This window comes from Thunnus thynnus, chromosome 19 (assembly GCF_963924715.1).
Source record: "Thunnus thynnus chromosome 19, fThuThy2.1, whole genome shotgun sequence".
In the NCBI taxonomy this organism is placed as follows: domain Eukaryota; kingdom Metazoa; phylum Chordata; class Actinopteri; order Scombriformes; family Scombridae; genus Thunnus; species Thunnus thynnus.
In genome coordinates this window covers 3764461-3789270 of record NC_089535.1, presented here as the reverse complement: position 1 = coordinate 3789270, position 24810 = coordinate 3764461, and the positions used below count along the sequence as shown (strand labels likewise).

General features: G+C 37.9%; 2 protein-coding genes across 5 annotated transcripts in view; both read left to right on the top strand.

The window, feature by feature from the left end:
- The first annotated feature begins 1189 nt into the window (after window positions 1–1189).
- Window positions 1190–16576, top strand: septin5b (septin 5b). The gene is made up of 10 exons (XM_067574389.1): window positions 1190–1819; window positions 5032–5118; window positions 5230–5353; window positions 6446–6580; window positions 6667–6784; window positions 7432–7533; window positions 9216–9312; window positions 9421–9556; window positions 13412–13514; window positions 13686–16576. The coding sequence occupies exons 1-10, from the start codon at window positions 1810–1812 to the stop codon at window positions 13746–13748; spliced, it is 975 nt and encodes a 324-aa protein (XP_067430490.1). The 5' UTR covers window positions 1190–1809; the 3' UTR covers window positions 13749–16576.
- Window positions 16577–21901: 5325 nt separating this feature from the next.
- The window catches only part of mctp1b (multiple C2 domains, transmembrane 1b), a 41310-nt gene continuing 38401 nt past the window's right edge, over window positions 21902–24810 (top strand). For 3 of the 4 annotated variants that reach the window (XM_067573913.1, XM_067573912.1, XM_067573911.1), the window contains exon 1: window positions 21902–22713. In XM_067573913.1, coding sequence (XP_067430014.1) covers window positions 22225–22713 — 489 coding nt within the window. In that variant the 5' untranslated portion in view covers window positions 21902–22224. The remainder of the gene's footprint in view (window positions 22714–24810) is intronic. The other variant, XM_067573914.1, reaches the window with a different exon arrangement.

The following is a 24810-nucleotide window of genomic DNA, read 5'->3' as shown; positions in this document are numbered from 1 at the left end:
AAAAGCCCAGAGGCAGTTTCATCATCATGTTGTTGTCTTGTCACGTCGTGTTGGACGGCAGCATTGAGGCTGAGTCAGAGCGGTGGACGCAGACGCAGCGGGGTGTTCACCAGCAGCAGCAGCAGCAGTCTGGATCTGTGGGTTGTTGTGGTGTGGGAGTGACTTGCAAACGCATCCACAGACAAAATGTCAATATGGAAGCAATACTGCAAACCAAAGAGAGAGAAGCACACACACACCCCCGCAGCCTCCTCTTTACATACACGGCTGTCTAAGTAGTGGAGCTAACGCTGCCTGCTGTGTCCTCAAGTGGAAATGTTCAGAAGAGTCTAATGCATGATGGGAGGAGATGTACTTTTATTAAACCAGTCTGTACTGGAGCTGCAACCATCAGCCCATTCATTAATGAGCAGGAAATGAATCTGCAACTGGTTTTATAATCAAATTATGGTTGCAGCTGATGATTATTCTTTCATTTCATTTTAATCTTTTAATCTATAAAATGTCAAAAACTAATGAATAACTGTCCATTAATTTCCTAGAGACCAAAGATAACGTCTTCATAAACTCCAAAATATTCAGTTTATCAAAGATATAAAACACAGAAAAGGAGAAAATCCTCATTTTTGTCAAGCTAGAAGCTAGAAGGAGGATTTTTGGGGTTTTTTTTGCTTGAAAGAAGTCACTGACACAATTAATCAATTATTAAAATCGCTGCCAATAATTTTTCTTTTGATAAACTTGTAATTTAATCGTTTCAGCTCAAAATCAAATAATCTCTTTAGTCATTTTTAAAGCAAAAATACTAAATATTTGCTGGTTCCAACCTTTCAGATGTGAGGATTCATGTTTTTCTTTGTCTTCTATGATGGTAAACTGAGCTGCAACTAACAATTATTTTCTCAATTGATTGATTAGTTGTTTGGTCCATAAAATGGAGAAAAATCTCCATCAGTGTTTCCCAAAGTCCAAGATGACGTCCTCAAATGTCTTGTTTTGTCCACAACACAAAGATATTCAGTTTACTGTCATAGAGGACTAAAAAAAAAAGGAAAATATTCATCTTTAAGAAACCAGAACCAAAGAATTTTAAAAATGGCTAAAAATGATTAATCGATTATCCAAATAGTTTGATTGATTAAAAGACTCATCATTGCAGCTCTAAACTGACAAAACGAGATATTTGAAGATGTCAACTTGGGCTGTGGGACATTATAAAGGAGCATTTTTCAGACATTTTATTGACAATACGACTAATAGATTAATATTCAGCAGATTAATCAATAATGAAAATAACGGTTAGTTGCAGCCTCTGCTTCTGCCTCCATTTTGTTCTATTCTGCTCTTTTTATTACAGCTTTTCTTCTTCTTCTTCTTTCCTTCTCTGGACATGTTTTCAGCCTCACATTTATGCTTCTGCATTGTCACGGTCACTGCACACGCTCCCCCCACCCCCTCCTCTTGTGTCCATGGCTGCCTGCCATACTGGATTATGAATACTCAGGGAACCTCAGGCCGTGCTCTCAGTCTCCCCACCGCCTCCTTCTTTCCACCGTTTCAATAAAACATGAAAAGGAATCATGGGAATGTCCTACTAACACAGCTACTGTACCACGAAGGAGCACAGACGGAAGATCTGACCCAACTCTGACTGTTGCTGAGCACTCACAACTCACTCTGTATTTCTTTTTTAAATTCTTTTATTTGTCTGTGTGATTGTTTTTCCAGGAGAAAGAGTACGTTGGTTTTGCGACGCTGCCCAACCAGGTGCACAGGAAGTCGGTGAAAAAAGGATTTGACTTCACTCTCATGGTGGCAGGTGAGACGTGGTCGTCTGCTGAAATGCTGTCACCTCCTCTGGGTTTTTAATGAACTGGAATGTGTGTCAAATGTGTGCATGAGCTTGTGTATGGGGGCCCAAATGTGACACTGAAAATGAATAAATAACTAAATAAATACATTATTGTGATTTATTAAAAGTAAATAAACACATTTTAATTTACACAAAAAGACTAAAGAAATTAACTAAATTAATAAATGCATTAATTATTTTTTAAATTTTCATATTAATTTATTTCCACATTTATTATACAAATTATTATATACATTTATTATAAAATGTATAAATCTGTTCTGTAGAATTAATACTTACATAAATAAATGAAATTAAAAAGTGGAAATAAATGGATATATAAATAAATGTAGAAATACAGAAACACATATTATTATTATTTATTTATTGCATGCTTATTTATTTATTTTTTGGCGAAATTTTGGTTCATTTATTTGTTTTTATTTTTTGGCAAAATTTTGATTCATTTATTTTTTCTTTTGGGGGGAAATTTTAGATTTATTTATTTGTTTTGGCAAAATTTAGATTGTTGTATTCATTTTTTATATAATATTATTATTATTTATTTATTGCATGCTTACTGGTATTTACTTATTTTTTCCTTTTTTTTGGCAAAATTTTGATTCATTTATTTGTTTTTATTTCTTGGCAAAATGTTGATTCATTTAGGGGCAAATTTTAGATTTATTTATTTATTTGTTTTGGCAAAATTTAAATTGTTATATTTATTTTTAAATAATCACAGTCATTTATTTATTTATTTGTTTATTTCCTGTGTCACTTTTTTGCCTCCATACTTGAGTGCATAATTGACCCTCTGCGTAAACCCCCCTTAATTACTGTTGCTATGTCTGTGAAGCTTTCCGTTCAAGCATCAGCTCATATGCATTTTACAATGTTAATAGTAGGAGATTTACCATCAAAATAATTAGTAATTTGTGGAAATAAATAGGTTTAAATCACACAGAAGTAGACAAAAGCAGCTTCTCATTTCTAGCTGATGACTGTGGATTTTGTCTGTAAAATGTCGACTGCAGCTAGTAGATTTTATTACTAGCGTAAGGTGATGATATCGCTAAAATGTGAGTTGGTTGAAAATTTTTGAATGTTTCTAGCTGACTCTTTTACAATAAGAACCATGTAAAAGGTTCAACTATACATACATTCATCCTCACCAGCTGATCCACGTGGAAATTAAAGGAGAAGCTTTATTCTTGTAATGCAAATCCCCTGCAGCATTCAAAAAGAAAATAAACTCTTGTAATAATAAGTTTATGTTCCATCTTCACACATAAAAACTCAAACCTGCTTGTTGTGAGGCAGCTTACTCACCATCACACCTTCTCACTATTTCAGTTTTCACAAATTTCATGTTTCCTGTGAAAATGTCCGACTCTGTTAAAATCTGAATGCTGAATAAGTCACAAAAGCTCCCCCCAAAAATGTTTAATTACACTTTAAATCCATTAAACATCCTCAGAGACAAAACTATTCTCCTGTGCACAAGTGTGTTTTAAACAATTTTGACTCCATTAAGTACCTATTATGATGGGAGCTTGATTGATTTCATGACCTCATTTCTTATCATCTAAATGAGCACACACATCGTTCAGTGGAAGAATCAAAGGTTTATGTTCAGACTTGTGTCCAGAGTCTCATTTGTGGGATATCATGTTTTTGTTACGTCCGGAAAACAAAAAAACATCAATGTGATATTTGAGTCAAATTAAATTTCTGAAAGTGTGTCTCAGTCTGGCTGTTGAAATTAGATTTCCAACAGTCCTGGGTGTGTCTGGGTGTTGGTGGAGCAGCACTGGGTCTGTGAGGTGTTTAAACTGGACAAGTTAGTTTTTACTCAACAACATGAAAAAGTAAACAGTGTAAAGTTTTAGTTAATTTAGATAATGGTGGCAGATTTGCCATCAAAATTAGCGGACATTGTTGAAACAATGGGTCTCTTATTTCACACAGATGTAGAGGAAAGCAACTTAATTTCTGGCCACAAGTGCTGATTTTGTCGACTAAAATGTTGTTAGCCGATTTTATCAGCTGTTGCTAGCTAGCTAATTAATGCTAACCCCATGAATTAAAAACTTGTTACCTGATTTGGTTTAAAAGAAAAACACTGTAAAGCATCTTATGCACATGATTTTGACCCTACCTGGTATCATGCTGAAAGACTGAGGCTAAAGCTAACCTCCCAGGCAAAAAAGTTAGCTAATGATCCATGTAGAAGACACAGAATATTGTTCTTGTATTGCAGTACAATTTTGTACATACACATGAAATTAAAATGTTATTCTATTCTAAATAACCCTGTTTGGATGCTTACTATAGCAGAACATGCTTGGACAATTAACATAGAGGTTAGATTTAAGATTTATTGTGTTTTTAAACAAGAGAAAAGGTTTTGAGGGTAAGAAGAAGAGTTGTTGGAGTGTAAAATTCCCCAAATCCAATAAGCAGCAGGACAGAGATGCTAACTTTATCCTTTAGCATAAACTGTTAGCAGTAAGCTAGTTAGCGAGGCATGCTAACATTAATGGCTAACGTTTGAGCGCACAAACACACTACTGTTCAACCCATTCCTTACATTTTTGCTCTTTTTGGGTTTCGAAAGGTTAGAAAAAGACGCCACACTTCAAACTCGTTGTATACAGAGTCTCTGTGACTAGCTCCATTTACGTTCCTTCAACGTTGTCGTGTCTACTTACGGTTGCTAAGCTATCGTCGGACAATCACTACTTGGGATGGGTTCGAAAAATGGTCAATTACGTTATTTTAATTTCACGAAAACCTACCAACCATGCAGACATAAAGCCAGTTTGGTGTCTGTCTTACAATTTATCCTCTGTTATCTCTCTCCTAGTTAATATGGTGCAAATATAATCTAGATTTAATGTTTGTTTTTCTTCTTTTTCTCTTTGCCTTCTTGTATCAGCTCGTTACTCTGAGCTTACCAATGGGTCTGTCATATCAGAGTTTCTAGACATGGATGTATTAAGGAGAATTGGCCAGCTAGAGATACTAGCTAGCAAACAATGGTAGCAGCAAAGTAGACCTCAAGCGCACCCACAAGTTTGTGGACATGTTTGTGGTCACCTGACTTTGAGCTTGTGAGAATACCTACCAAAAGCATCCAGACAATATTGAAAACTATCTGTTCCTTTGTGTTTCAGGTGAGTCTGGTCTGGGTAAATCCACCCTGGTAAACAGCTTGTTCCTCACTGATCTGCATAAAGACAGAAAACTGCTGAATGCCGAGGGTGAGTCATCTGTCAATCAGACGTCACCGTACCTGCCTTCTTATATCTCTGATCGCAGCTCAGATTTCAAAGAACTGACTTAATTACATGTTTGTTGTCTCTGCCATGAAGAGCGTATCAGTCAGACGGTGGAGATCACAAAGCACACGGTGGACATCGAGGAGAAGGGGGTGAAGCTGAAACTCACTATTGTGGACACCCCGGGTTTCGGAGATGCTGTCAACAACACAGAGTGGTAAGTCTTCACTTTGTGACTGTGTCAATAAAAGCAGCTTTGGAAGCTTTCATGGTAAATAATATTACATTGAGGGAGCTCTTCGTAACTCCTCCTACATACACTTATCTCACCCTGCCTTTTCAGCTCTGTCTCACTTTCTGTATTTTCATCCACATATAAATAAAAGAAACTGTTTCTTTGCAGCTCAACACCAGCCCACCATGTTCTTAACGGCACATAATGGCAAGCTTCTTTGACTACAGTATTAGTAACTATAATTCTTAAAGGTTTAGGCTGGTGTTTTTCTATATTTTTCTCATTGTCAACAAATCCCATGAAAAGACCAAAATCGACAATGTGTTAGTGCGCCTCTCAGTATTTTCTGACTTCACTACTCCTACCCTACTGAACATATACATCTTTAAAGTTCTGGTATTGTGGCAAACAAGAAAAATCAGCTTTTGGGTGGATCAGAGTGACGGTGGGGCCTCTTGTTCTGTAAAATTACTCAATTCTATCTTCTCTGTCTTTTTAAATTATTTGAAATTTTGAAATTTTGCGGCTTAAGAGTGAGCAGTGTTGAGGTGTTGAGGCTATCTTAACAATGAAGCTGGTGCTAGCTGGTGGTTAACCTAGCTTAGCATAAAGACTGTAGCTCTGTCCTCTGTCCAAGCCTCAGAGATACATCTACCAGAACCTCTAAATCTCATTAATTAACATGTTGTATCTTGTTTGTTTAATTTGTACATAAACAGAAATGTAAAAACAAATTGTGATTTTACAGGGGTTATATCCTGTAGCTAACTTTTTCCTTTCTTCAGGTATTTTTAGGTAACTCTATTTATTAGTGAGTTTTACGTGTGTTGTTAGACTTACTTTACAGCTTTGGACAGATCGAGGCTAGCTGTTTCCTGCTGCTTTCAGTCTATGCTAAGCTAACGTGATCACCTCTGGGTGCTAGCTCCATATTTAGCGTACAGACATGAGAGTGGTATCAATCTTCTCATCTCACTCACTCATCAGGACAGCAATTAAATGTCAAACTATTACTTTAAAAGTTAGGCAGGATTATAGTAAAAGCACATAAAAATATATGTTTGTGTTTTGTAGCTGGAGGCCAGTCACAGACTACATTGATCTCCAGTTTGAGCAGTACTTCAGAGACGAGAGCGGACTCAACAGGAAGAACATCCAGGACAACAGAGTGCACTGCTGCCTCTACTTCATACCTCCGTTCGGACATGGGTAATAAACACACTGCCGTATACACACGTGGTATTTATGTACATGCATGTATTAAAATACTCAGTAAAGTTCATGTCCTCCTGTAGGCTTCGTCCGGTTGATATCGAGTTCATGAAGGCGCTTCAGGATAAGGTCAATGTGGTTCCTCTTATCGCTAAAGCTGACTGCCTCACACCCAGTGAGATAAAGAAACTCAAAGAGCGAGTAAGACCTTAAATATCTGACATGCTGATCTCATAAATAATCCATAACTACCGATTTTGACTGCTATACTCAAATTATGGGACATTTTTATGATTTTTTGTAGATTATTTTGACAGTTTCATGTACAAAATATAAACTGAATTTATGCAATGACCTTTATCTCTTTATCAGACGCTCTGCTTCAGAAACATTTTCAGTAGACATGAAAACAGACCAGATTTCCCCTCTGGTGGCAATAATAAATGATTGACTGATTTTGCTTTTTATACCAAACCCTGTATATGAAAATAAATAGAGAGTGTTTAAAAAAAGGAAAAATGATCAGTTCAAGACATAAACTGAGCTTAAACTAACAAATATACTGGAAAAAAATATATACTGACATTCTGGGTTAATTAGTAAAATGAAGATTAAACAGTGGTTGCAGTTGAGTGAAAGAGTATGGCGGTAAAACTGAATATTGCATCAGATTTGGGTTCATTTCAGTTCACTGGTGGATGACTCAGACATGTACGTTTTAAAGCTTTCATATGGGGCAGTGACTTCCTGCCAAATTTTAGCACTCAGTGGGAGGGTGTGAGTGTGTGTTTCTACTGTTATCTATAACATCTCTCTTGTATGCGTGTGTGTGTGTGTTGTCTTCGCAGCTGAGAGAAGAGATAGATAAGTACGGGATAAAGATCTACCAGTTCCTTGACTGCGACTCTGATGAGGACGAGGACTTCAAGCAGCAAGATAAAGAGCTGAAGGTAAGTCTGATTCATGCAGTCTGTTATTATTATGAGTCTTATGTTAAAAGGTACTTGTACTGTTCTTGTGTGTTATAATTTTCTGCTGCTTTATATTTCTACTCCACTGCATTTATCTGACAGCTATAGTTAGTAGTTACTTTGCAGATTAAGATTAGAGCTGCAAGCGATTAGTCCATTAACAGGAAAAAACAAAATATTTTCATAGTTGATTAATCATTTGAGTCATATTTTTAAGAAAAAAAGATCAAATACAAATATTTTCTGGTTTCTTTAGTCCTCTATGACAGTAAACAAAATATCTTTTGGTTGTGGACAAAACAAGACATCTGAGTAGTTTGACGTCATCTTGGACAAAATTTGATATTTTGTGATTTAAATCATTATTAATAAGTAATTTATGTAAATGTTTAGTTATGTTTTCTGTAAATTTTGTCTCCCTAAATGCTGTTAAATACTTATATACTCACTAAATCCCTTATATTATATCTAAATTTAACTTTACAGTTGTAATCTAAAAACAATACAATTTATAGATTTTTACCCACCAAAACTCACCTTGTGTAATTTGTGTGTAATTGTAGAATGTAAATTCCTCATCAGGACGTTAAAACCCCCCAATTCCCATTTCCACAATACTCAGGACATGAGCAGTCGTGTCCAGTTCTATGTAAAGACGTTAAATTAACCTCTGCCTCATTAAAGAAATTACCAGAACCTCTAAATCTCATTAACATATTGTATTAATTTGTACAAGCTAACTTTTTCCTTTCTTTAGGTATTTTTAGGTAACTCTATTTATTAGTGAGCTTTACGTGTGTTGTTAGACTTACTTTACAGCTTTGGACAGATCGAGGCTAGCTGTTTCCTGCTGCTTTCAGTCTATGCTAAGCTAACGTGATCACCTCTGGGTGCTAGCTCCATATTTAGCGTACAGACATGAGAGTGGTATCAATCTTCTCATCTCACTCTCGTCAGGACAGCAATTAAATGTCAAACTATTTAGTAAAAGCACATAAACATACATGTTTGACACATGTTTGTTTACATGTTATGATGTCGGATATTAAACAGGACAGGAGCTAAAACGGCCTGTTTCAGACAGAGGCTGAACTGAGGGGCTGCATGAAGGACCAGTACAAGATAAATAAGTTTTTAACTGTAAATCATGCAAAGATATTCCAGCAGCAACCTCGGAGCCCCTCGGCTATCAGTCTGATGACAATTTAGCCTCAGGGAGCAAAGACCAATATTTCAGGGCTTACGGTGTAGCCAGCGGATATCCAGATAATAGATATCTGGGCCAAGACTTCCTCTTCCGTGCGCTGCGTTGTTTACAGTCTGATCAGCAACTTGAGACAGTCCAGATGACATTTCGGCTAATCTCTATAAACAGATATGTGCCTATGAATGCGGATACATTTAAAAAAAAAAAAAAAAAAAGCTCATAAAAAGCTAAACCATCATCACACGATAGCTGATGGGTTCCGAGATTGCATGCAACTTTTACCTGCATGCAACCAAAGCCCGCTCAAACGTGATGCATTCATATGCACATATCTGTTTATAGAGATTTTTTCCAGTAGAACCCCAGAATATAAATATAGACCTGAAAATGTGCATGATTCATCCTCTTTAAATGATCTGAATACTTCCTGTATCTCTGGCGTCTTGTGATGTAGGAGAGCTCTCCGTTTGCGGTGATCGGCAGCAACACTGTGGTAGAAGCCCGAGGTCAGAGAGTGAGAGGGAGGCTCTACCCCTGGGGGATTGTGGAGGGTAAGAAACTCTAAACTCTAAACTCTGTATCTGTCTATCCGAACTCTCTGCAATCTTCAGTTACCATGACAATACAGCCCTGATGTTAGTCCTTTTTCCTGTGTGCAGTGGAGAACCCGTCCCACTGCGACTTTGTGAAGCTGAGGACCATGCTGATAAGAACCCACATGCACGACCTGAAGGACATCACCAGCGACTGTCACTATGAGAACTACAGAGCTCAGTGCATCCAGACCATGACCAGGTGTGTGTGTGTGAAAAGGAAAGTGTGCGACTATATGTTGTTTTGTCGTTATTTTGGGCTCATATTGACCTTTTGTTAAGTGTCTGATATCATCTCTGCTGTGCTGTGCTGTGTCTCAAATCACATACTTCTGTACTTACACTTAACATTTTGAGTGCACAAGTGCGTTCACACTGAGAAGTATGGAAAAATGCAGTGCACTGTGAGAACCCGGATGGTGCACTCAAAACGGTCAAAAAGTTGAGTGTGGAACTATGGACGCTTCTCGCCCTCAATGGTCGCCATCTTGGCTACATAGCGGAAGGGGAGGGACCACTTTTCAAACTGGAAATGGTAGCCGGGTACGTTGTAACTACGGTGAACATCGCCACGTTATACAAATTTAAGTTATACATGTGTTTTTTAGCACTAAGCACCACTATACTGTTGTCGGATATAAGCCATCAGTATGTTTTTTGGGTTAATTTAGCAGTCTGTAATGATTTGGTAGCGCAAACGATAACGCGAATGCTAACGCTAGCTAATGCTAATTTTTGATCGTCATTTCCGGTAAGTGCACAGCGGCTGTGTTTGATTTGAGACGACACTACCCTGTCAAAATTCGCGCACTACACCAGTAATATATAGTGTACACAGTGTACTACATGAAAGTGTACTAACAGAAGAATGTGATTTGAGACACAGCTTAGGTGTGATTTTGCACATTTTAGCCCGTACCCTCCAAAACACATGTACTTTACGTTAGTCAAGCTTTCATCCAGATGTACTGTAATGCTAATTTTAATGCTGTTGTGTGAATATTAGCAGTTACAATACGATACGATAAACTTTATTGTCCCCCTCAGGGAAATTTGTCTTGGACTCTGTAGCTGCACCATGAATGCCTTGACGGCCACAATGACACAAACAATACAACCTCAGCCATACCGACACCAACAATCCTCACAATATTGCACATAACCCGTAACATAAAAAATATCATAAGAAATATCATAAAAAATTCATGCTGCACTGTAAAAATTATTTAAAAATTATTGCACAAGTTTTGGCCTCAAGCAGCATTGTTAAGAAATGTAATGGAGGTTGGAACAAATGAATTCTTAAAACGGTTGAGTTTGCAGTGAGGGACTCTGTATCGTCTGCCCAAGGGGAGGAGGTCATACTCTGAATGAAAGGATGTGAGAGCTTGCCTAAAAACAGTTTGTTGGTAAATGGACTGCAGGGTCTGATAGTCACTTTTTCCAATTAACCTTCATGGCCATGTGTACCAGACGGGCAAGTTTAGTTTTGCCGTGAGGTTGCCATACCAGGATGACATCCCATATCTGAGTTAAGCAGTTGGTGGTGCTAACCCTCCAGTCGGTGCCATTAAACCGTTGCAGAAGAAGAGGATCTGCTGCTTCTTTCAGCTCTTCAGTCACGATTAAGTCACATGATTCATGTCCGTCATCATTTATTCACTCACTCTGTTTACATTTGCGTTTTATCCAAACAACTACTTTAACACCTCAAAACTTTTTGGCAATACTTAGACGTTTTTTGAATTTTTGGCGTCTCCTCTCAGGGTTTTTTTTTTTTTATGCACAAATTGAAAATGCGAATAAAAACAAGTGGATGGAAACATACTTGTTGTTGCCAACCATTTTACAATGCATAATATTTAGATGGATCGCACACCTTCCTGTCAGTCGGTGGTTTCCATTCATTTCAGTACGAAAACAGAGATGGAAAAACTTGACTGATGTGATGCATTTCCTTTGGAAACAGGAAGTTCAGTTTGGACATTAGACAGAGAAGAATCAATCTCAAGTTCAGACCAGACGGCTGTTGATTATGGAGAGTTTGATTTGAAAGGATGAAAACTGTGACTTAGAGGAGATGGAAAATAATGGAACAGTAACCAATCACATCTGACACCTGTCGTATATTTATTATAAGTAAATAACATTAACAGCTTCTTATTTAACTCCTGAAATAACTAATTAGATGCAGCTCCTGCACCAGTCTGTACTATTGTGAGCCGAGAATGAAGTCTAATTAAATTACCTGATGAATAACACTAATAAATAATACAATACATTTCATTTAAATAATGAATAAATAAAAACAGCTACCCAGGGGCACAATGAAGTAAAACAAAAAGCCCTGACACTATGTGAATGCTACTTACTGCATTTATATAACTTTACCAAGGATAAGTGCAGCTGCTTTGTAACTTGAGACACGACACCAACATAAAAAAGGCCACAAATCACCTGCTGCTGCTCATAAACTTTACTGCTTTACTGCCCACAGTAGTAAAAAAGCAGATCCAAAGTTTTTATCGGCTTCTCTTTTCTCTCATCCGGATTTTAACGGCTGGACGGTGAGAGGTCGATGTTCGGAGAGATTTTAGAGAAGGAAATCAAATCAGGAAGTGCCCGTTTAACTTAACGTAATGTAAAACATCACAGTGGACATTTTGCTGCCTTTACTTTGTTGTTGATTGTTCGTTACAGTTCAACTGAGAAGCATTTATAAGCAGGGATTTAAATACTTTCTGTCTGTGGAGACACCAGCAGACTTTGCGTTGAAAGGCCAGTTTTTCTGATATTCAAACCAACGGACACAAACAACAACAGGCAAAACATTGGACCTCATCTCAGAACATTTTTCTCTCAGTTTTACTTGTACGAGTGTTACAAGTCAGATTTAACAAACTCTCTTAACTGCACAAACTTGTAGTAAATCTCTGGTTTCAGCCTGTTCATGAGTAGCTGAACGTTCCTGAGATTTCATCGATAGCATCCTTGATGCCCTTAACCCTTTTGTGCATAGTGACTACAGTGGACAGCTATTCAAAAGCCGTTTTCTTAGATATGCATGGGGTTTTGATGGTGTAGTTGCACATCAGCCACCACAGTGGACTCTAGTGTGTCATCCCATGTTTAAAAAAATGGAAGTTCAAATTTTTTTTTTCATGTCTAAAGGGGTATAAAAAAATCCTGACTAAGGTTATCATAATTCATGCATGAAAGGGTTAAAATGTCCACATAAGGCGACCTGTTCCACTCTGTTTGTGGGCGAGCTAAACCTTTGCTGCTGTCAGAAACCAGCAGACACATTTATCAGTGTCAGTAGTCGTATTAAAGGAGCTGAAACTATCAGAAAAATATGAATCCATCAGAGCAGCAGCTGCACTGTGACAGAAATAGAGAGCTTTGACATGTTAGTTAGTTAGACACTAAAAAAATGTCTTTCTGAAGCAAAGTGCTCCTGATTAGAGGTGGTCAAGTGGGCTGTTAACAACTAAAATCTAAAAACCCTCTCAGTAAACTGGCAGCCATGTTTTTTTTTTAGTTAAATATTTTAATTTAGTTGATTTCGGTATCATATTTAAACTCCAAATTCATTCAGATTAAGACGTTATGATTCTAAATCAAGTGTTTCTCCCCTTGTGAAGAAAGTCAGACTCATGACTCGTACAACAGCTCTGAACTCGTAATTTCCTCAAGAGAAAACTGATGAACGCCACAAATTTTCTTAAAACCTCATATGTGCCTCCTCAGAACAAATCTGCATGAGGCCTGTTGTTTTGCCACTATGTGTAGAAAATATCTGACTTGGGTGCCCTCCAGTGTTAGTATCAGAAAAGACACATGAATACTTATATTCAACATATAATCTGCAATAATTGCCTGGATTGTCTTGTTTTTTTTCTCTACAAATGCCGTCAGAATAATTTAAAAAAATGCTATAATCACTTTAAAGGAGTTTCTGTTTAGCACCGTTACCTGTCCCTGCAGGTTGATTTCCATTCTGCAGTGAAACTCAAGTGTCTCGCTGTGTTCATCCTTCTTGTTTGTTCTGTTTCAGTAAGATGAACGCGGATAAGCGGGTGGAGAGCCCCATCCCGATCCTGCCACTGGCCACACCCGACGTGGAGACGGAGAAACTCATCAAAATGAAGGATGAGGAAGTGAGTGAAGAAACAAGACTCCCAAATAAACCTCAAGTAGTGAATAATTCATTGCAGCAGCTATTACGTAACCAAGATGCTGGATGTGGATTGATGACCCGTATGTGTTATTATGTAACTGTCTCTCATCCTTCCTCTTGTTCCATTTTCTCTTTGTCTTCTCGTCTGCAGCTGAGGAGGATGCAGCAGATGCTCCAGAAGATGCAGCAGCAGATGCATGAGCAGGATCTGTGACCTCTGACCTTTATACCTTTCATTTTGGGGGGGGGACACACAAGAAAATCAATCACATAACACAGATTTAAAGCTTCACTAACGACATCTCTACATGGGATGAGATCAGAACAGTTCAGATGTGACACATTAAATGCATGGATGAATGACAGCATGCTGGGAGACGTATTTTATTAGTTTAAATGGGTTTTTTTTTAGCATTATTAAAACTTTCATTAAACTTTTTTTAATGCAGTCATTAGCCAAGTGAGTCTAGTTAGGCAATAGAGAGTAGATTGCACTTTGTCACCTTTAGATCTCCGAAGATTTCCAAGTCAAAATACTAAAGACTAATGCACCATAAACCCTGATTCATTTAGAGACTGTACACAAATTATTAGGGTGGGGGGGGGCTGGACATTATTTTTAACTTTTTTAAAAAGCAAGGCCCTCCCCAGCATCATTAGAAAATTTTAACCCACCCACCAAGAGAAAAACTATAACACCCTCTCTGTAATATCTTAATATAATAGTAATATAAATCAAAATTATTAAACATATATAATTATTAAATATAAATCAATAATAATATAAGTAATATAACACTATTGTGTTGGTACAATTTTGCCATTAAAAAAACTAAACGTGCACAATGAATTTAAAATTGTAGTTTAAACTTTAAATTCTTTATTTAGGATAGAATTGAATAAAACTTTATTGTCCCACTACGGCAGGAAATATATTTTTGTCTCACCATTAAAAACAAAACAATTTAAAAAAAACCCCAATAAAAACATTGAAGACACACACAAAGTCAAACAGATATTCTATTGCTGTTTGTTATAAAGGATCCCTGATATATATTTTGTTGACCAGATGTGTCCTTTAACTTTCAGAAGAGATGTCACTGTCATTTTGTATAACATGTTTACTTTTTTGGACACATTTTTTTCTTTACTGTAGTTCTGCTTTCTGTTAAGATGTAGAATAATTAGGCTACGTTTCCCTCAGCAAAAACAAAACAAAACATAACATAACCCTCCCTTATTCCCTAATAATTTTCACACAGTCCCTTAGTAGTTAATGCACTGATTGCGTGGGCACCTACGTGTAGAGTGACGCTGAGGTTGAAAGGTGGTTGGTGGTTCATCATTCTTGTTCTAGTGATTCTGAGTGGTGCAGTAAATCATTGTTGGCTTTCCTTATAATGACTTATGGCACATATAAACAGTATGTTGCTCCTGTTCTACTGTCCTAAACCACTTCACGCCACCATGTGAGAATTATTATTGACTTGATATGTCACTGTGTAGCCATAGCAACTGTGGCTAATAGCAATAGCAACCGTAGCTTTGGACAAAGTTTGACCATTGACGTTAGCTGTATTCCAATAGACATTGTGTCAAAATGTCATTTTAAAAAATGTATTTATTTAAACCTGTGATAACTGACTTTTAGTCCACTTGGTGTCAAGTTTTGAACACAAGTTGATATGTTGAACTTGTTAGCAAACAGTTGCTTATTTCCACATCCAGCAGTTACGGAGCAACATTATCATTCATGTGGAGTCGTGTTTCTGTCCACCTGGTGAATGTAAGTCCAATATTCACTCTCTTTTAGCTCTGTTTTTGCTCTCTACCAACTCCTGAGGGAAATATCTGGCTCTTTAGCAGCTAAATGCTCCACTATGTTCACCAGCTAGTCTACAGCTAACTGTGTCTGTTTGCCGTTTGGTGCTGAGCAGGTAGTGTACAGCGGTTTTTTACAGCTTTTTCTCTGAAAACGACGCTATGAGACGCTGAGAGCGAACAGTAAAGTTGCAGCCGGACAGATAAACAACGAGCTGAAACTCACTATAAAGCTCCGTAAAGCCGAGAGGAGCTGCAGAGTCACTGATAATTCTCTGTAGTTTCATCAGTACGAGCCACAACCAACACATTACACACTGACAGCTCAGACATTACTATTATAAAAATATCGATTATAACCCCTTTAATTTAAAGAGTAGTATATATAATGGAACTGTAGTGATAAGCTGTACTTATACGCTGAGTGATTTTGGGTTGTTCCTGATGAAAGTTGGTAATTGTGAGAGAAACATGATGAAATTTGTTGTTGTGCCAGTCAAGACACACACACTAACAGCTGATTTAGAGCTTCAGTGACCAAAGAGATTGTGTTCAAATTTGGACAGTGTCATAAATTTAGGACCAAAACCCCGCAACATGACTGCTGATACGACCCACAGCTATAAACCAACCACTCAGAATCAGCACCACAAGAAAAACAACACTGGCACACTCTTTTCAATCTCAGCACTGATATATGGGTGAGTAGATTTTTATGGTTTCTATTTAGCATGGCCATCAGTAAAGCCGTGGTGCTGTATACTACGGCTTTACTGTATTACATTATATGAAACCTTTAACCATGTATTTGCTGAAACAATGTATTGCAGTGTACAATCATAACTGTGAAAATGAATACAATCTGATGGACAGTTATCCTAAATACAGACATACAGAACACCAAATTTCAGAGCACATGTATTAAAGTTTGTGTGCATAATATATACTGTATTACAATCTGTATTTCTGACTATCCCATCGCTATTATAGATGATATTGTATTGATTTCAGTCACTGTATCCATATCCTGGTGCAGATATTTATCACTGTCCAGCCCCACACACTGCCATGACTCAAGTAATATCTGAACAGTTTGTGCTTGATGATGATGATGATGACGATGATAATAATAGTAATAATAATAATAATAATAATATTTTTTGTTTATATGGCACTTTTTGAAACAAAGGTAAAAAATAAAACTTTCCTTTTCCTCTTAAAGTGTTTTCTGAAGTCTTTTCATTCAACTCTGGTCTCAAAACAAACATGTACAAAGACCTTTAACCGATGTTGGGGATAATTCTGCTTAATTTGAATGTTTAATTTAAAAATAGTCTAAGTGACTTTTTGTCATTAATTGATTTTAACTAACATACAAGTCCATACAATACAATCCTTTAATACAAACTTGTCAAAAGCACTGGAAGGTTGTCCTGAAGTCCACTCTGTCCCAACATCTGGACGGTTTTGTTAATTTCGAACAATTATTGGAGACAAATACAGATGAAGAAGAAGAAGGAAGGAAGTGGCAGTATTCTTCCATACAATTTAAAATGAATTCTGTTAATAAATTACCAACTTATAGTTGCATTAATTATTATTTTTGGCCACTTGGGAGCAGCAGAACAAACTGAAAACACAATATTGACATTTTATCACCTTATAAGTATTTTATAAAGAACGTCCAATATTCATTCTCTTTTAGCTCTGTTTTTGGTTTCCACCAGCTCATGAGGGAAATATCTGGCTCTTTAGTTGCTCCACTAAATCTCTGTAGGTTTGTTATAGGAACCTCTTTCACATTACTCATTGTCATTTGAGTCACTGTTAATATAAAAATATTGATTAGTGCAGCTTTAAAGTGTTTCGATCCATTTATTTATTGAACCATTTGTTGAAATGTGACCGCTGGAGCCACAAGTGGTAATTAAAGGAGCAGCAGCACAAGTAGAGAAGAGTCATAAAATCACCAAACTGATCCAGTAATGACAGTGACACAGCAATATTGATCTACAGTAAACTTTGCTAACAACATTAGCCATCAGAAGCTACATGGTCATACCAGACCGAGTAAGGCTGTAGCAGCAAGATGAGTTCAACTTTTCATTTGTAAAAGAATAAGGTGTTATTCCGTCTTTCAAATGGTGCACGTGTCTCTTTTAAAGATGATTTGGTGTTTATTGGTGGGACTAAGCTGCTCTCTGCTGGACAACACGGTAATGCTAAACACCTCCTCAGTTTACTAAAAGCTAAATAATTGTCATTTATCATGTTTTTTAAGTAAATAGAAATAACAGTAGTGTATTTCATTGGTTTGTATTCAGGCATTTTAAATCTTCCATAATAAGACTTAATTACTTAATGAATCTAAAGCCTTTGTTTAGTCTTTTAGGGCAAAGACCCTTAACTGAGAATCTGCTGCCATGCTAGCGGCTACTTGAGGCTGTATAGACTGAATCACTGTGACGTCGCGCTAACAACAACAGTCACTTCCGGGTAGACAACTGGTCGTTGATTTCCAGACATGAAATCTGCAAACTTCTTTATTTCTGTTGTCGTTTCCAGCCGTAACTGTAACGCTTTAAGACATTTAGCTAAACACAGTGACAGACTAAAGATGGCGACAGCCGGAGCGGGTGACGTCACGGTGGCTACGTCCATATTTTTTACAGTCTATGTTAACAGGTGGGTCAGGTTCCTCTGACTGGCTAGCTTAGCACTCAAGCTAACTGAGCAATGAATCAGAGCTCTGAGCTAGCTTGTATAATAATAATAATAATAATAATAATAATAATAATAATAATAATAAAAGAGCAGTCCTCTTACAGAAGCTGATATGATGTTAAGTTTAAGCATTTGACTGTTAAGAAAAATGTGAAAAAAGTTAAGTAATCGTATTGAAGAAAAGAATTAATTACATAAAGATTGGTACAGCTGTTTTGTTCTAATCATTTTTTCTACAAATATATCTTGACACTAACCAGTTTTCTTATTTGCATATAAAGGAGTATGTGAAGTAACCTAACAGTTATATTTGTTCACTTAATTGTCTATTTACAGCTTCGCTCTAGGTGATCCAGACAGGCTGGAACAGGTTGTTCACTGTGCAGTAAATAACAGTTTGAAGGCATCACTAGGTGTTGTAGTGCATGTGTATCGTTGTCATGCAGAAGAGACAACATGTAGTAGCAATTATATTTAAAAAGAGTAAATATTCATTCTGAAGCACTCGTAAGTCAGTAACTTCTAATACAGATGTTTTCTTGAATACAGGGTTTAGACTTAGAATTTAACTGTTTTCTCTGCAGCGGTAAAATAACATGGATCAGATACATCTTTTATAAACTTGCCCTCCATCATTTCTAACATACTGAGAATGTTCATATGTAGAAGGACTAATGTGGCACAGATCTAAAGTGAAATACAAATGTTATCTATGTAGGCGAGAACGGGGTAAATAGAGCCACCTCCTTTATCTAGGTAACCATAAGCAAAAGTAATCATGTGATCACAAATTAAGAAAGTATAGTCAGTCTTGTATCTTAATTAAAACAGATAAGTTTTGGACATTATTATATGTTAATTTAAGTCAGTGTAAGCTACTAAACAAGGTCATAAACTTAGCATAACTGGATCTGAGCCACTATGTGAAACAGTTTTGTGTAAATGGAGGTTGTGGGGTAAAACGTGCCAGTGATGTTGGGGCAAGTTGAGTCAATGGCTCAATTTACCCCCAAAAATTATTTTCTGATATTCTAGAGGCTAGAGACACTGTTTATGTTTGATTCCTGTTACAAGTGCTACAATGTTGATGAATAAAAACCTAATTGTTGATTGATGTTAAGTTTAAGCAACACACAAACATGCTGTACATACAGTCGGGTGGCAAATTAAAGGAAAAGCCAACATAAAGTGTCTTAGTAAGATGTTGGACCACCAGAACAGCATCAATACACCTTGCCATTGATTCTACAAGTTTCTGAACTCTTCTAGAGAGATGAACATCATTCATCCAAAAGATATTCCCTCATTTGGTGTTTTGATGATGGTGGTGGAGAACGCTGTCCAACACATCGCTTCAAAATCTCCCATAGGTGTTCATGTAGGTTGAGATCTGGTGACTGTGAAGGCCATAGAATATGATTCACATCATTTTCATACTCATCAAACCATTCCGTGACCCCTCGTGCCCTGTGAATTGGGGCATTGTCATTGAAATGGAAACATATACACTTATGTTATTGTCTTAAGATTATGTTACACTGCCTTATAGTCAAAAGCTCATCGTAAGACTTTATGATCTCTGCTTCCCGTGTGAAAATGTTCCTAACAGGTACAATCAAAGGTGAGGTGTGGGACTCGGTCACTGTAACTATAGAGGGAATGTCCAGGGAGGAAAGGCAGATAAGGATTTTGGCCTTCAACTCTTAATTCTCAGCAGAGACCGAAAGAAACTCCATAGAGATACGGTGAATGAATTAAAAATAACTGTAAGGGTGATGAATATGCAAGTACCAACACTGAACTTCATTCAATATCTCTTCAGCTTAGCAAACTGGGAGATCTGGACTTGCAAATATGTATTCTGGATATTGCAATAAAACTCTGAAAGACAACTTGCTCTCTGTGAATTCATCTTAAATTTCCACTAAAGTCATCCTGGAAGAAACAACTCCCATCAGGATAGAAATGTTTGATCATAGGATAAAGGTGATCACTCAGAACAACTTTGTATTGATTAGCAGTGACCCTTCCCTCTTAGGGGACAAGTGGACCCAAACCATGCCAGCAAAATTCCCCCCACAGCATAACAGAGCCACCTTTGTTAAATTGATGGCATTAATAAAGTTCAAAATTATCTCATATTTGTTTGATTTTGTGTAATTTTTATATCAGTATTAATGGTAACACTATTTACCCCATCCCCATGCTCATTTTACCCCTACCTTGGGGTAAGTTGTGCCATAGGACTAACTTTTTTTGATGGGTCATTGTTCTAAAACCATAATAACTTGTTTTAATTTCCATGGGTACACAACAACCTGAGGTATATATAGTTACTATTATTTGAAAGAAATACACTTTTATTTTACAGTAAAATCATCAAATATAAAAAGTGGCTCATGTTACCCCGTTCTCCTCAACTGGTTTTGTCTGGACAATTATTTTTTAGGGAAAACGCAGTATCTTCCATTAGAAACCTGACCTTCTATCCCCTGGTGGAAGACGTAAACACTGATGCTTAATAGTTTTTAGCTGTATCATAGAAATTAGTTATTGTTTCCACTGACATTCAGGATTTAATATTTAATATTTGTCAGTAGAAAAAGACATAAGAAGCACATCTTATAAACCAGCCTTCCATCTGCATGTCTGGGTCTGGACAGGAAACATGATCTTCATGTTGGGAAACTACAGGTGAAAGTTGCAGGTCCTCCATCACTGTGATAATGTGCTGCAATGAATGAGGAAGACGTCCGGCGCTGCTCTTCCTCACAGGGAATGAGAAGATAGGGAGAAGGCCTTTAAACCAACAGATGAAGCAACAGCACAGATAGATGCGCATCAAAATCCAAGCGGCGGCTGGCTTGACCACAGTGAGCTGAACTAAACACGCCACAGACCCCAGACAAAACGAGAGCGTCATTGTGAAACAGAATACGACACAATAATTGTTTTATCTCAATTATCTTGTTTTCAATCGTTGGAAGCCAAATTCATAATTGAAAATAAAATTCGATTCATTATAACTTGGAAATCCATTACACCAAAATGACAACTGACATTTCAGACCCTGCTAGTTTGGCTAACAACGACTACCAAAGGTTTTGAGTTCGCCATTGCTGCAGCACCACAGACTGTAAAATATATGGAGGTAGTCACCACGATGTCACTCATTGGTTTGTGGACTGCAGTTTTGAAGCCTCGGGTTTAGCGATTTCACCATCGCCATCTTGGATTTCACCGTCGCCATGTTAGATTTTTGGAGCCAGAAGTGACCAGCTTTGGTTAGCACTTGGTTAATAATAATAGCTTGGTTAGCTTGGTTAGCACGGTGAATTTACAATCTATGGTTAACAGTGATAATGCTAATGCTAATACTAATTTCCACTAGCAAAAAACAGGCCTAAAACCATTAAAACGTACTCACTAAAACGCTGAACAAGACTTTTTTAGGAGACCAAAATGTTATAATTGACTTTAATGAACTGAAAACACACTGTGAAATAGCAGCAGCTACACCTATACGCCATTGTTATGTTACGTAATCAATGCTGTCGCCGTGGTAGCAACTTGTCAATCACATTGTAGCCACGCCCTAAAGCATACGCTTCTTTATTGTCTATTTTACTCTAAACAGGGCCATATTTTACAAAATGAACATCATGATGCATTGAAGAAGACTTGATACTAGCGATTGAGACCATAAACTCATTAGGAAACTGTTTACTGAGGTAAGTAGTGTCATTTTCTCATAGACTTTCATACAGTCGGACTTCTTTTTGCAGCCAATGGTGGTGTCGTCCCCTGCTGGCCGTTACAAAGAATGCAGGTTTAAGGCACTTACGCATTGGCTTCACTTTTCAGACTGGGAGTGACCTGCTTTAAAGTCAGGGGGGTGGGGGGCTGGTGGGCTGGTTAGGGCTCCCAAAAAGCTGAAGCCGGCCCTGCCCTGCTGGCACTGCCCGATCTTGTAAATATTTCCGTAGAAGGGGGGCTGGACGACCCTCGCTGCCTGCAGTGGAGACAGAAAACATGCCCACAGTGTTTTCCGCTGGTGTCTCATTGTTTTCCTCTGTGTAAAGCTGCAGATACAGAGTACACACAGCCTGCGGAAGTTTGACGGCAGATCAGAAGCCTGTGTGAGGATGGAGCGGGGCGACGGGGACGAGAATGAGAGCAGCTCGTCCCAACAAAACACTCTGTGGAAACAGTTTCAAGCCAAAGCAAAACCGCTGCTCAGCCCCAAGCTGGGCGCCAGAGAGCCCGACGACAAGAAGGAGCGAAGCATGTGGATGTTCAAGAAGAAGAGGAAGGGAAACGTTATGGACCGGGTGATCTCCTCCTCGCAGCCCGACCTCATCTTCTCCTCTCGGGTGGATGTAGAGACGAAGGAGGCTCAGCTCTGCGGCAAAGCGGTCGGCCGGGAGAAGCTGCAGTCAACCTCCAAGCAAAGCTCAGCCAGCCCGAACAAACCCACGGTGGCTCATTTGGTGCAGTCCCACCATAAGAGCTCCTCTCTCGGGTCTGCGTGCCTGGAGAAGCTGGCCGAGCCGCCGGGCAGCAGCGGCGGAGGCGAGGCGGCAACAGCTGCAGCTGCAGCGGCGACACAGCTGGAGACGGAGGATGAGCAGCCGGTGAGCTCAGTATGGTGGTTTGGCTTCTATTAGTTAAAATTTATCTCCAAGCAACAGTCTTGATTGAAAATATCATCACATGTTAATGGATGTTTGGGCCACTGGTGGAAAGTAACTAAGTACATTTACTCAAGTACTGTATTTAAGTACAAATTGAGGTACTTTACTTGAGTATTTCTATGTGATGCTACTTTATACTTCCACTCCACTACATTTCAGAGGGCAATTTGTACTTTCTTCTCCAACACACAACACATTGTTAAAGATGAAACCAGTGGTTTCCAACCTTTTTGTCTTTTGACGTCTTACAAAAAGCAGTGTGTAGTCGGGGTCACATTTCACATGTCTATGAGTTGTTAACAGCTCCACCAAATAGTGATTTTTCCCTCTAAACTTCTCACATGCTTTCATTTCAATAAATGTTCAAATGATCCAATATTTCAGCAAAAATCAAAGATTAGAGAAAAAGAATGAAAACTGAAAACAGATGTGTGTATCAGAACTTTGTTTTTTCTTCTTTCCTCTCCCATTAATCATCTCACCACCCCTCAGATTTATCTGATGACCCTCTAAAACGTTTTCTTTGTGTACAGATCAAACATTAAATTGAAATCAAATGGTTACAATGCATTAATCATCATGCTTTGAGGTGTTTGTGGCTGTTGTTTTGATCTTTGAACAGCCATGTTAGCTGTTTCTCCTGCTCCCAGTTTTTATGTGAATATCGCCTCCCAGCTATATCTCCGACCCACATGACCACGGTATCAGATTTCTCATCTAATGCTTGGAAAGAAAGTGAATGAGCATATCTCCCAAAGTCTTTATATTATTACGTAATCAGCATTATCACAGCGGTTTGGAAGGTCTGCAATAGGCCTTTTTCACAGCTGACAGTTTGATTTGTCATAGTAGGAAAAGCACAAGTGTTACATATACAGAAACAGCACCAGGACCCTGAAACTGAAGCAGCGAAGTGGAATTGAAATGTCATCAGTTATATCATTTACATATGTACTTCTCCTACTCTGACATGTAGAACAGCAGTAAAAAAAAGGCCCACAAAGGCAGAAAACTAATGACAGAACTGTAGTGATGACCAGGATGCTGGACTAATGTCTGAGACTGTGGTGTAGCTCTGCAGGACTAGTGGTGTGGAGGAAGAGGAAAAGTGCATTTCAGGGGGTTTAAATGTGTTAAAAATAATCCCCATGACACCACCACTTTTTTTGGAAGGACAACTGGCAAGCATCCGTAATTAGGAAGGGAGGCTCAAGTGGTGCAAAGTCGTTTAAGCCAAGTTTCGGGGATCTAACTGATACGACGCTTTGCCAAAAAGTGATTGACTGGAGAGAGATCTGGTATTTACTGTAGCGTGTGGTGTAGCGGGAGAAACCGACCAGGAAACGAGGGAGGAAATTAGAGAAACTGACTTTGACAACTGCCTGATAGTTGTGATTTAAATATTGCAAAGTTAAATCACTACAAATGTCAAATATACATTACTGTTGAGTAGTAGATATCGTCATATATTCTGGATTCAGTAATATCCTGATATGGCAGAAATGTTGTCTTTTCCTGGTTTTAAAGGCTGCGTCACAGTAAAATGATGTCATTTTCTGAACTTATCAGACTGTTGTAGCTGTTTCATTATTTGCCTTAATGCCACTTAGTCATTATATCCACATTACTGATGATTATTTATGAAAAATAATCCCTAATCCCTACGATATTGAGATATTTCATAAAATATATTGTGATACTTGATTTTCTTTGCAGGCAAGTATCTGTAGACACATGTATAACTTAAATATTTTTTTGTTTATATTTCTCTTGTTCATCCATGTTGTGTCCTTAATTTTAGGGCAACATGCCATGTATTATTATTATATGTAAAAAGGTCACAGATATGATGATGTTTACTACTATAAGATCATCATAAGCATTAAGACTAAGTGATTTTTCCTTCACATTTCTGAAGATCATATTGCCGTTTTGTTTTCCTCTGGGACGTCCGGCGCTGTCGTCTACCTGTACAGACCTGTACGGGTCACATGTCAGGTGTTACGGAGGCGGAAGCTGCAGTGTTTGTCTACTTCA